Source organism: Strongylocentrotus purpuratus, unplaced genomic scaffold, assembly GCF_000002235.5.
Source record: "Strongylocentrotus purpuratus isolate Spur 01 unplaced genomic scaffold, Spur_5.0 spur5_scaffold_12, whole genome shotgun sequence".
Lineage (NCBI taxonomy): Eukaryota > Metazoa > Echinodermata > Echinoidea > Camarodonta > Strongylocentrotidae > Strongylocentrotus > Strongylocentrotus purpuratus.
The window spans coordinates 31,269,686-31,283,571 of NW_022145597.1; the positions used below are offsets into that span (position 1 = coordinate 31,269,686).

Here is a 13,886-nt window from a genome sequence, read left to right on the forward strand (position 1 = left end):
ATTAATCAAAGAATGTATCTCGCTTGACCACAAAACCAGACACAAAATAGTTTGATACAAATGTTTGGTTTGGTGTTGTTTGTCTTCCTCATGTAGGAGCTAGTGTAGTCATAATATGGGTTTCACCACAGTTTGTGTAACCCTACATGCTTTGGTGACGGTTGCTCAACAGTGCATTTCGTACACTAACTGCATTCCTAGATGTAACCCTTCACCTAACCCTAACCCTAAACCTAACCCTAACCCTAAACCTAACCCTAGACCTAACCCTAAACTTAACTCTAAACCTAACCCTAAACCTAACCCTAAACCTAACCCTAAACCTAACCCTGATAATCGTAACCCTGCATCTTTGTTGAAGGAACTACAAAGCAAATATTGCATCACCAACTCTGTCACTGTCTCTAGGACTGCAAATCTCATGCTCAACTTCAGTTAATTCTCAATGCTATAATTTACTGTGGTTCAGTGTGATATTGTAAATCAGCTCTGCTGGTGGTGGAAAATGCTAGAAATATTTCACTTTTCGCATCAGCATTTTGGGTAGGGTAAATTTGAGTCAGTTATCTGATGGAGGGAGATGCTAATGGTTTCTGAGCGCTCTGTACTTTCCGCTTTGACTTAGTTGCAGATGTAAATTAATATTATCTGATGAAGGCAGCTCACGAACAGGTTCGGAGCAAGCTCATTTCCACTTTGAAATAGTTGCAAACTACATTAAGATTTTCCTGATACACTTCTTCTTGGCATTAATACTCAGGTGAGGCAGTTGATGAAAGACTTCCCTGCTTCGATTAAGGTATCGCTGTTGTCTGATAATAGCGGAATGACCGATGGGGGTATTGATAAAGTTTGAGTGGTACCATGGTCCTATTATACCCTTAAGGGTGGAAGCCTTCCAGTGTCAAGGATATTTTGGGACCCTGAGAAATCATCTGGTGATTACCTTGAGGGTTAGTTGCACTTCTTTCAGATTGTTCTGTTGGCGATGTCTCTGGATACTGGAGTGATCCAACATTTGCTCCAGGCTTTATTTATTCCATCAAAAATAAACTATTGGGTTTACTCAGGGTCCAGGCAACAGTTGTCCTGCATGGGCTTCATTTCATCAGAAGTATAGATTTACTGTCAGGTTTTAGGTTGGGGTTAGGGTTAGGTTAGTTTGATTAGTGTACATGTACATTCACGAGAATCAGTTTCCCTAATACATCGTAATTTACATTGGCTTCCGCGGTTGTCTCTGATAACACATTTTCTGATATTTGTCCCTGGTCTAATGCAAATTTCTACATGATCCAACCTCTAATACTCTGTCCGAGACTGGTCAATTATTTGTTAAGGGATATTCTATCAAGTGTTCTTTTCAAACTCTCCAATTCAGAAGACAAAGGGGCCAAATGTAGACACGAAGGTCAAATCATTTCCAAAATTGAATTGATTCAATTATTAGAATCATTCGTACTTAAGATGAAGGCCAAATGTGTCATTAGGCTGAATGAACCACAGTCGAGAGAGGCGTCTATATTTCAAAGTGATTCTGATTATTTCTGTCATGAATAAAGGGCAATAGTTTAACAAACCCGATTGATATCAATCAATGAAATTAGACAAGAAAATTCTTGCTTTGTCATTGATGCATCAATGCTTTGGATTTGGCAGGAATCTCCCTAATTCATCAAACAATTTCCAAGCCAAGGTTTATAGCAAAATAGCTCTTAATCAAATAATATACAAATCAATCGAGTCATGACACTTTAAAAGCTTTTGATATATGCCTCTCGGAGTATATGAATAACTAAAAGGCTGACTAGCAATGCATCATGATATGCTGAAAACATTTAATGGTACTGTCAACATTTTAAAAGTAAAAATGAATGTTGCTGAACAGAGCATAAATTTCTCTGTATGTTTTTTTTTTTAAGTTTCAGGCAAGTAGATTGTTTTTCATTCTATTTACAAGAGAGACTTACCTCAATTTGGTTTAACTTGTTTTCTGATAACATTTTATGAACACGGCAACATGGAGAATATTTTGTTCATGCTTACATCTTGTTTAAGCAAATACTTCTGTATTTATGATATTGTTGTAAGATCATCCCGTTTCAACAGGTATCTCATCAGCTCACAAAAATGTTGACTACCGTAGTGTACCAGTACTTCTGACACTTTAACTTGTTAAAAATATAATAAATTAAAAATTAGAACCTTAAACTACCCCTAACTGTATTATAAACCTTTTCCAGCAATAAAAGTAAATAATGGCAGTTGATTCCAAATCTTTGATGAATTTACTCAAAAGAAAGGATATCTCAAAGTATGTACTGCTTCCACTTTTAATTTAAATAGTCATCCAGCAAACTTGGGCATGATTCTTGAAAGTACAATGAAAGTAAATCAAAACATGATGGCGATCTTGACTTTTTTAACTGATTCCAAAGAAGAATTAGATATTAAATGAGCTCTCATTATCAAATCTTAACATCAGATATGTTTTCCTATCATCTTCTGGGTCTACTTCATCAGCCACATCTTATCTAGACTTGAAATAGATCAGCTCGGTAACCTTCTTTGATCTTGACTTTAGAAAACGACCAAAGCCTCTTCCTCTTCTTTTAGAACCATCCTTCTTACGGTTATTACAAATCTCTTAGCAGGCCCTGCCTAATCAGGCCCAACATCCCCCTCTTAATCCACCCAACACCCCCATCTTAATCTGCCCCCTCAAAAGATCAACCTTTATTGTTTAATGACCATTCTATTGCTTTTTTGTCAAGTAAAGGTAACCGAATCGGGTTCTATTGATATCCTTTGTTGTCGTGGTATGTCAGTGAAAAAAAAAGGATGATGATAAATAGAAAAGATGGTACTGCTTGCATCTGTTGTTGGGGTGTAGGAGTTTTGTTTAGAAAGCAGTTTCTCTGATTGAATGGTCAGTCTTGCCAGCAGTTTTCTATGAGCCTAATTAACAAGGAAAACTCTCCTTTGGATCAGGTCAGGCTGCACACAAAGGCTACAAAGGACAATGATGGTCCGGAGCAACAAAAGGCGTTGGAATGAAGAATGCCTTTCTGTGGCAAGTTATGTAGGAGGTATTGGGGTCCTAATCCAGATTAATTGAGTGAAATTGCTGTTTTATTGCCCAAAAAGGTGCAGTTTGGCGTGCCGTTCCTATTCTGACATCTGAATGGGAGCTCCTGGAGGGAACACACACAAAGAGAGGTGGAAGAAAGTTGAGGTTTTAGTTGATTCGTCAGAGGGTGCTAAGGAAGATTACTCGTCACTTTGAAGACTTGAAGAGAGCAGTAACATGTTGGTTTTGAGATGTTGTGATAATAGAGAATAAGAACAGAGAGAGAGGGGGGGGGGGGGTAGAGAAATAGAGAATCAGAGAATCATACCATGGACCCTACCAGACAGAGATAGCCAGCCTGACAGGCGACTGACATACATACAGACAGACAGACAGACAGACAGACGGGATAAGCGATATAATTGAGAGGATAGTGTCAATTATATAAAATAGTAATGCTGGTTTTATGTTGAAAATTATTTGTTGGTAGGCTACCATTTCAGCCTACCAAAATGTAAAAGTTGTAAAAAAAAAGGGCTACTTGTTCAGAGAATATTGTATGTTGAGTTTCAGCATTAACCCTTTTATAATTTGATGGAGATTATACAGCCATAAACGTTCGCTCTAGACAGAAACAGGAATGGAAGAAAACTAATTGAATATTGAGCTTCTCATATTACAACGTGTGACCATTCAGTCAGCAAAACTTGAAAAATGTACTATTAATATATTTGTGAAGGGAAAACCATCCATTATCTTTCCACGCAGTACAGGTCTTTCATATTAATTTTCCTGATATTCAAAGCAAGGTTAATTTTAGATGAACATTTTCTTTAGAGCTGTTGAAATGCCTTATAACTAGCAGCCCCCCCCCCCCCCCCAAATAAAAAGGGAATAAAAAGGAGAAACAAAAATAAATTATTTTTGTTTGAATAAAGCTGAATTTTGTTAAAAAGTTGTTGAAAGGCACTTTAACCAGCCCCTCCATACAAAAAGTGGACAAAAAAGAAAATCTTAATTTGATGTGAGTGAAAACCGTATAGTATTGATTTACCAGCTAAAGGTGTTTGCCTACGAACAATTAGCATGATTTTTTATGTTTGCATTTTGCTAAGAGTAGAGGGTAGTGCCTCGCGGGCATTGAGTGTCATACCATACCATGCCAAATCTCGACACGAGAGAAAGAAAAACTGTTTGGACTGGCGACCTGGCACTTTAAAGATAGAGTTGAGGAGTGCATGGTTATTGTGTGATTACATACTAGTGAAAGAAACTGCCTGGAAGCAATTGGGGAAAGGTGGATTATGTTGTGCATAAAAATCCATTCGTACTGTGAAATTTCGGAATGATGACAATGGAAATAAATTGACTCGGACGTGCTGCAGATCGCACGCCCTGCACATTGAAATCGGGATATGGGACTACACTTTAAAGTGTGGTCCAAATTTTTCAGCTATTTCTTATATTTCATATATTGACTGTGAGGACATTTTTTAAGAGCAATCCTTTTCAGTGGACATTCCTACTATGAAATTCTTCCCAACTAACATACAAAGAATGAAAGACGTCACAAATAAATCTTTCATCTTTACAAGAAATGCATCTTCTCTTTAATGTTTGTCCGTTTGGGCTCGAACAATAGCCATGATGTGATGGAGCATGTCATAAAAAGCCATGGCCGTGCAATAATAAAAATCGGCCCAATATTGGGCTTTGGAAGTCAAGAAAATCTTTGTGGAGGGAGGACGACGTGAAGTGATATTGCTGCCCTGGAGCGGTCGGAATGGTTATCATTTCCAGCCAGTCGGGATTTGTTTGCGAGCGTGACCCCATATCCAGACTTTGAATGCATCCCCCCAGCGGAACAAAGACAGAAATAAGACTAATATCTCCCAAGTCGACAAATGACAGCGTGGAGGATTGCATGGAGGCTATTTCAGAGATGGTCTTATCATTTCAATTCAAATCAAATTTCTGATGCAAATCAAACTCCCAATTGAATTTGAAGCCCCCAGAAAAAGAAAAAATATGTAGGGAATAAAGAAATGAATTCCAGATATTGCCACAAAGTGACAGGGATGAAATAGGTCCCCTTTATAAATTTGTTTTGCTATATTTGACGATCTGGTTTAAATATATAGTTGAATGAACTGCCCCTGATATAATTCTTAACTTTGCTTTAATAATTCACTAATAGTTGGCTGACCTATCTTATGATTAAGTACATTTGAATTTGTTTGTGAGCACAGAAAGTGAGAAATATGTTTATGTATATGATTTATAATTGGCCTATACTTTGAATCTCTGTAGAGTTATGAGCAAGTGCTAGCTACTTTGCCTCTTATGTTAATGCCCACATCTAAGATTTCCTTATATTTGATGACTGTATCAAGCTGATTGTCCTACTGGTGTTTGAATCAGACAAAACATCAAATGAATTGATATTTTCAAGTTGATTTTTGTTCAAAATTCTATAATACAATTCAATAGAACTCAGTAATGCATTGGATACACCTTGGACTTAACCATGCAATCACAACATAGTTAAAAGTTTATAATGTAGGTCATAGATTCTCTCTCTACTTTTTTTCTTCAAACGATCAAACGCTATTTCAATCAATCCTGTCTATTATTGAAATGCAGTTCACCTCGCACCGAACTGCATCCAATATGAAAACATACCCACTGACTTGGGGGTGTTTGTGGAGGAGGAACGTATTTGAAGTGCGTCCACCCCTTGATGCAGTGAGCGGGGTGGGGTGGGGTGGGGGGGGGGGGGGGGTACTGGTATACAGGCATATACCGATTGGACAGCACCAAAAATTTAGTGAGACAACGCCACTCTCCAAACTCGTCAAGGAAGTGTATTGAGACGTTGTTATCTCTCAAAACATGTCCAAGATTGCGTGGAAAGTGCCGTTGACAAAAGAAGACTTTGTAGCAATTTTTTTCTCGAAAAATGCCTAGACTTTGTTTTCCTTCTTTTTACTTTCTCTCTCCTTTTTTGTTACTATGTATGCCATTTGATGTGTGTGATTTTTAATCAGTATTAAACCAACAGTCAATCAAGTTCTTTTCAATTTCTGCATTAGTAGCAATGCCAAAGTACCTACCATACTCTGTTCATGGGTGTTTGGTAAATTCATATTTGGTGTTCATTTGAAGCAAGGGTATATAGAGGTCCATGGTGCTGGCATCATGAGATGGTGTTAGCACGCAATATAGTTGTTAGCAATCAATTTGGCTAGTAGCACTGATAGAATTTGCACCCTAGCTTCTGCCATTTCCAAAATTGACTCTTTCATGAACGGAATTAATTCTTGTTTTTCATTACAATCCAGAAATTTGTCATTTTTCTCAGTCTTTGTCTTCTGTTCTGTTGATTAACTTTTCTCATTAGAAAGAGTGTTACAGTTGAAGAGAAGTGTCTCAAATTGAACTTAGGAGGGATAAGAATAGAAGAGCAAATTTGCTCCCCTTTTCAAGTATGGTCAAATGTTGCTAGTGGACCAAAGTCCATGTTTTCTCTCTTGAATCAAATAATTGCAGATAGACACAGTGAGATTAGCAAGTGCAGTACAAACCACTGCAAACCACATAATAATTGTACTTTCTCTCTTTATGTGTCTAATACCCTCTTTGTCTCACCCAGTCAACTCCATAAGCCTTTGAACATACAACATACACAGCTACAGGCTGTTGAAAAGATGGAGAAACCGGGCTGTAAACATTCGCGAGCCCACGTACCACAAAGCCAAACTGTTACTAATTAGGACGGAGGGCCATTGCGAGTGTTTGCGCCGCCCTTTCATCACGATTTTGACATATCCTTGATGAAATGTCGTCACAATCTTTGAGAGTCGTTGAGATGTGTGCCCTTACACTCGCTTAGAGTGTTAAGTAGGACCGTCAAGTGGTAGTATATGTGGAGTGTAGACACCGCTTAATACCCTATCTATGACATCTTGGTAATGAAGATGACATTATCTCTTTCCCTTCCTATGTACAAAAAAAAAGAGTTTGCTGTTTATTCCCTTTACACAGAACATTAACGTTTTAAATCTGATGATATAATGTTGCTGCTCCTTCTTATTCTAATTACTATTTTTTTCACTATCTGCTCTTTTTGGTTTTTCTTCTTTTCTTTCTTCCTCTTACTCTTCTTCTTTTTCTTCTTCTTTTTCTTCTTCTTAGTCTTGTTCTTCTTCTGCTTCTGTTCTCCACCTCCTCCTCCTTCTCCTCCTCCTCCTTACTTCTTTTTACTTCTTCCTCAGTCAACGTGTTTTACATACATTTTAACCTGGAAATATTGGGATAATAATAACTACCGGTACAGTCTTTGTGGGCCAATCAGCAGGAGCATTATTGATATTGATGAGGCTCCTCTGTAAAAATAAGTCTATATTATTACATCATCTTTTAAGTGTTCCAATCTTTTCTTTCTCTTTGATGATGCAGTTATCGTAAGATCGTTGTTGAGGATGGTCTGGCAGCACAGCTACACAACCCGGAAGTCAAGCTAACGTCAAGAGAAAGAGAACTTTTAAATGCCCTGCAGTTGATGGACAAACTGGAGCACAAAACAGAGGTAAATTCAGCTTTTATTCTGTTAAATCACTATGAACATGACTGACGAAGAAAGCGGACAAAATATACAGTTCCTCAGGTAGACAAAGGAACATCCTCTCACTGCTATTATGTAAAAATGTGTAGAACAGGTGTCACATGCATATTCACCTGTTTACATAATAGCAGTGAAGGGATGTTCCTTTGTCTACCTGAGCAACTGTATATTTTGTCCGCTTTCTGTGTCTGTCATGTTCATAGTGAATGTTCCCTCATTGATAATGATAATAGAAATAATAGTAACAATAACACTAAATTGTGATTAATACCGGTAATGATCATGCTAACCATAAGATGATGATGATGCATGACGACAACCACCATTACCACCACCGACTCCCACTCCTTTTATATGGAGAAAAAAAGAAATAGTTCTTGCAAATGATTGAAAATTCTCATTTGTCAATGCAGAATTTTTGATGTATTCCAAAAGTGTATTTCAGAGAAAAGCTAGCCTCGTGAGAATAATATGGTACACATTATGCAGAGATCTTGGCCCACAAGTCCGAAGAAGACCATGACATGCAAAGTAAACTTGCTTTCTTCGCCCATGGGTACCCCTCCCCCCCCCCCCCCCCCCCCCCCAATCTTGCCAGCTTTGTCTATTTCCACTAACTTTCTCCCTGAATAGTCCTTTTATTTACTACTCAAACAGAGGCCCATTCTTAAGAATAGGTTTGAAAGGGAACTGATCCTGTGTGTTTAGCCCCGCTAAGACCCTTTATTGTACACCCATTAAAACCACCACTTGTGTATGGTATGCCTGTGAGGTGTCCCCCATCATATTGTTTGGAGGTTCTTTCTCTAAACTGGCTTTTCCGCCCTAGTTTCACAAAAAGAGAGTCGATCCCAATCTGCTAGCATCTTGTCTCTCTTTTTGTTGTCAGGGAAGGAAATATTTCCTTAGATTATAAACAGTGTTCAGCTATAAGGAGAACTTAGAGTAAATTCAGAAACCATGCAATTGCAATTTATGGGTATGGACTAATTTAATTGATTGTAAACAGCGTTTGACTTTAAGGAGAACTTAACATTCAGAAACTATCCAATTGCAATTTGTAGGCATTGGAGCTTCTGTTTAAATAATACAGGGATGTATGTTAACAAGATCTTCCATGTAATAGTATAAAAAAATGACAATATTCATAAATATGCACACATGTTGATTTGTAAAGATACTGAACGCACATACAATATACAAAGTAATTTTAGCTGAAGGCCATTACAATGAACGTTATATTACCTGTCTGAAGTTTAACCATTCAATAAATGAACTGAAGTCGTTTTGTGAATTTTCATTGAAAGGAGTGGAAGATTAAAAAGAAGTCATGATAATGTTTGAAGTATTATCATTTAATTTAATTTTCAATTTGAATTGAAGGTTATTCCAAAGAAAATCATGATACATGTATCATGTGTTACCATGCAATTGATTTTCAATTTCAAGTGTATTTTATTACAAAGAAAATCAAAATGAATGTATGAAGCATTCCCGACGAGAATTTAATCTACTCTTTGTTTTGTAAAATGTCAAAATGTAATATATTTGCGTACTTGGATCTCCAGATATATACACTTGTTTTCCTTCTTGGAGCTGCATCACACAGAATTAACACATGTTCATGAATCATATAAATCTTCTTTTGATTTGCATTCAATTACTATTGTTGCAAAGTAATCTATATTTCATGGAAAAGGGAAAACTCCTGTATGTTTTTCCTTCTACTTGCAGAATCTTCTTTAAATATTTCTTTCTAACACAATATTTTACCTACATTTGATGTTGTGGAAGATGCCTGGTCACACTTTAACACAAGATGGCGCTGTTTCATTATACAGCTATTGGTCATATATATCTATTGATGATAAAGACAGACTGCTGAGAATGAAAATACTTTCTACTAAGTTTGGTCGACAGTTTTAAAAAATGTAGCTATGTCTCTTCCATTATAGCTTCAATGATTATTTCAGAAATATGTATTTTTTTCAACTTTTCATGGATATTGATTTGTTAATACCAGTTTTTGGAAGATGGCATAATTACATACCGTAAATAACGTTGTATAAACCGCCCTCGTGTATTAACCGCACCCCTCTTTTTCGCCCTTAAAAAAAAAAAAAAAAAAAAAAACTTTTTTTTTTTTTTTTTTTTTTGCCGAGATTTTTTTTTTGTGTGTGTAAGATCATAACGGTACTGTAAATTAAAAAACATTAGGGACCTAGGATAGAACCTTGTGGTACACCATGTAATAGAAAAAAAATTGGAGGAATTATTATTATAAACTACATATTGAGTTCTATCAGAAAGATTACTTTCAAACCAAGATGACAGACAAATTTGAGTGTTGTTCTAGTTTCTGAGTGGTGAGTCAACACACCGATTACCGAGCCGGGAGACATTGCCAGGCATAGCGCCAGGTGGAGGGGCATAAATTGAAACTTTAAAAAAAAATTAATTTTTTTTTTTTTTTTTTTTTTTTTTTTTTTTTGGTGTACCGTGTATAAACCGCACCCCCGACTTTGAAATTTTTTCGGCGGCAAAAAAGTGCGGTTTATACACCGTTATATACGGTACATGTAAAGTAGTCAAAGGTATACTAATCTGCCCCTCTTGTTTGAGAGTTATCTGGACATTGGCCTCTTGTAAAACATACTTTGATCAATGGCACCCCCCATCCCCGCAAAAATTGCAAGAACAATACCAGACTAGCTTTAATTACCTGGTATAATACAGAGAAAATAACCTATTTATTTAATAAATCCCTTTTCTGTTGCAGCTCATTGAGCGATTTTTGAGGAGTACGGTGGAAGACGCTGGCATGCTGCCGATGCCTGGGAGTGGAGACTACTACAGTGGGAGCGGCTCTGAAGAATTCTCTGGAAGCGGGGATCTATCCGGTAGCGGATCAGGCGATGGCGTCGAAAACTCAACGCTTCCTCAGTTCTCTTACACAACAGGTATATATCATGACAAATTCTTTTGGTTGAGTTTTGGGGCGGGAAGAGACTTTTGTAAAGGAGAGGGCACATCATTGCTCAAGTTTGCAGTGCCTTTAACTCCAGAATTCTCTGACAAGCAAAACATATGACAGGAACTTTGGATGCCTGTGAAGTCTAAAATACCTTGGGGGACGCACTAGGTTTTTAAAAGTTTTTTTTAAAGGTTCATCATTTTTGTTCTTCATTACATTTCTTTCTCTCTTTTTTGTGTGTGGAATACATAGGATTTTAATTGAAGGATAGATTACACCCTTTATGAAACCTTTGAAATTGCAGATTCTGTTGGTATGTATGTCATGTTCAGTTTTAAAAAAAAGTAGTGTCACATGACAACAAGTACCCAAGTCCTCATTTCCACTTCTTATTTTTTTTTCTCTTTGCAGTTACCCCCAAGGAAACAGATTTCAGTTTCGAGCCCACATCAAGAGGCGCTGGTGAGACAAGAACGAAAGACCCCAGCGGTCCAACGAGGCGCATCCCATACAGACCAGCCACAGACCCATCCGTTGAAAGAACGAGGAGACCGGACACGCAAGGAGCAGCATCATCACTTCATTCAGTCACACTGCTCTTGACCTCAGCGATGCTCTGTCTTTCTGTCTTTCTGCATTTGTGACATTCTGCTTCTAAGCTATGACCTGTATTACGTGGTATTACATCCTTGTGTGAAAAAACACTGTCTTTATATCATGACCCCTTTCACACTACCAGGCTGGTGTGAAAGGGGAATGAAACCATAGTATTATATTAATACATCTGGAGTGATGTAGCCAGGATTTCTCAACCATAGTATCAGATTGAGCTGGCGCAGAAGAACAGTTGCTTCCTAAACAGCAAACACATAGCTGATCTTTGCATAAGAAGATTGTCTACCGTACGCAAAGTGTATAGTTTAAGATGACTGTGAAGAATTTATGATTGAAGAAGAATCTGAAGAATTGATGTATGGTTATCTGATTTTCAAGTCTAAACTTTTGTTTTAAATAATCCAGTTTAAAGCCCCTTTCATATATGACAAGGAAGATTACCTTGCAAAAAACTGCCCTTTTTTATTGGGTTCTATGTACACGAATGTTGTTCAGGCCTCAATGAGACATATCCTCCGGGCTTAATCATATTTAGACATTGATTAATAGACAATAAAATGTTGGATTTAAAACATTTAATAAAATGTTTATCTGGTGTGTCCAATTTTTGCCAAATGTTGACAAGTTTTGTTTATCAAAAGTATTTGATATATTTTTATTTTTCTGTCAGAATCAGTGGAAATTAATTTATCATAATTACAATAATGATTACATCAATGTTTTTTAACAGTCCCACAATTTTTAATTTGTATCTAAACTCATTAAAATATTGCTTTCTATGTAATTTAGTTTTGGGAAAGTTCATCTTTGTGGCGAGTGGGCAGTGTCAAAAGTTCACACTGCACAGAAACCACTGTGATCCTGTGGTTAAGGCTTGTGACCCTCATATGGGAGGTCCCAAGTTCAATCCTCGCCTGATGCTTACATCCTTTCACAATGTTTTTGAACCCTTTTGTTTTTACCCATGTAGATTTATTCCTATCAACCATGTTGAAATAAAAGAGTACATGGCAATGTTAGGGTAATCATAATTGCAGAACTTTTTCAAATAGCAGTATTACCATTTATGCTAATGAGTCTTTCCTGGGTATGTAGGACCATTATTTTTAATATTAATTTGTTGTATAACAAGAATCATCTAATATTCTATGCAGTTTGAACACCAAATGGATAGTACATTTGTTCTAGTAGGTGTTTTTTTATTTCATTAAATGCAGTACTTTTAACAATCTTTCAAATTCAAAAAAATAAATCTGGCAGTGTAATCTCATAAAATATTTAAGTTTGTATGGAAAAAGGTAGTATTATTACAATTACTGGTGCCATACATTTTAATTTGTTATAATACTTTTTTTTTTTACATGATTGGTTGTGTAAATATTCTTAAGAACCCATGGCTGAAGTATAAAGGATATTTTAATCGTGATTCTAAATCGTTTAAAGTTAGAAGAGCACTATCTCTCTTACTTTTAACGCAGAATTAATCGAGGGTTCAGTGGCACAAAGACTGAACTCCATATTTTGCCAAAATGAGTATTTGATATCAAAATGTTCAGAAAAATGTGAGCTTTCCAGGAAACACAAAGACTTAACTCCACCCATTGAAGTCAATGGCTAGTGAAACATAGACTTAAGGCCCAAGTGCTCAGTGACACAAATAACACTTTTTCTCAAAATGGAGTTACGTCTTTGTGTCACTGACCCCTTGTAATGCCCTTCACATTTATGTATCTTATAACACAGAACCTACTGAATACCCGCAGGACCTTCGTTGTGCGCTGGTGCCATTCATATACACGCAGCTTGTTTGCGGCAGTTTCCCCCGTCATATCTGATCAAGCCTTTAAGCTGCTTAGTTGATATTCCTACCCTTATCAAACTCGACTGAACATTTGCAAAGTAGTGAATGTAGTTTTATATGTTCGTTTGTGTATTTATTCACTGTTATTATTATTTGCCAATTTATACAAATTTAATGCTGTGATTTTTATGAAATTGATACGATGGCTTTCAAGAGACTGTAAATTTTCAACCATGTATAATTATTATTTTTATATTATACAAAAAAAGTATGTATCGCACTGTATATTGTAATGATTCAATATTTTTGGTGAGGAATATTATTAATTTGCGTCAATACTTGTAAAGTACTATGCGCATTGTAAATGATGCTTGATATATAGAAATATGCACCTTTTTAACACTGATGCCATTTTAATGTACTATTTTGGAATATGTAATTTTGTGAAATGTACAAATATATATTTCTGTTTATTACTGTTTTATACATTCTTAAATAAAGGGAATTATAACTATTGTATATAATCATAATGGTACCTGTGATATTTTTGTAGAAAAAAATGAATTTATAAACTTATATAGCCGTCATAAATGAGAAAGAGAAAAGGGAAATTAAAAGAGTTATTAACAGGAGAAAATGGAAAGGAGAGAACAATGTATGACCTAGGAGAGGAAGAACGAAGAGAGTAAGCTAAATAGAAAGAGAGGGAGATAGTGGAGAGGAAAGAGAGGGGGAGAGAAATAGAGAGAGAGAGAGAGGGAGAGAAATAGAGAGAGAGAGAGAGAGAGAGAGAGAGAGAGGG

General features: G+C 36.5%; 1 protein-coding gene across 1 annotated transcript in view; it reads left to right on the forward strand.

Annotated features, from left to right (window-relative positions):
- LOC115917883 (glypican-5-like) overlaps positions 1-11,430 on the forward strand; it is a 41,882-nt gene extending 30,452 nt beyond the window's left edge. The window contains exons 5-7 of the mRNA XM_030982405.1: positions 7,529-7,658; positions 10,474-10,654; positions 11,080-11,430. Coding sequence (XP_030838265.1) covers positions 7,529-7,658; positions 10,474-10,654; positions 11,080-11,312 — 544 coding nt within the window. The 3' untranslated portion in view covers positions 11,313-11,430. The remainder of the gene's footprint in view (positions 1-7,528; positions 7,659-10,473; positions 10,655-11,079) is intronic.
- Positions 11,431-13,886: the final 2,456 nt, after the last annotated feature.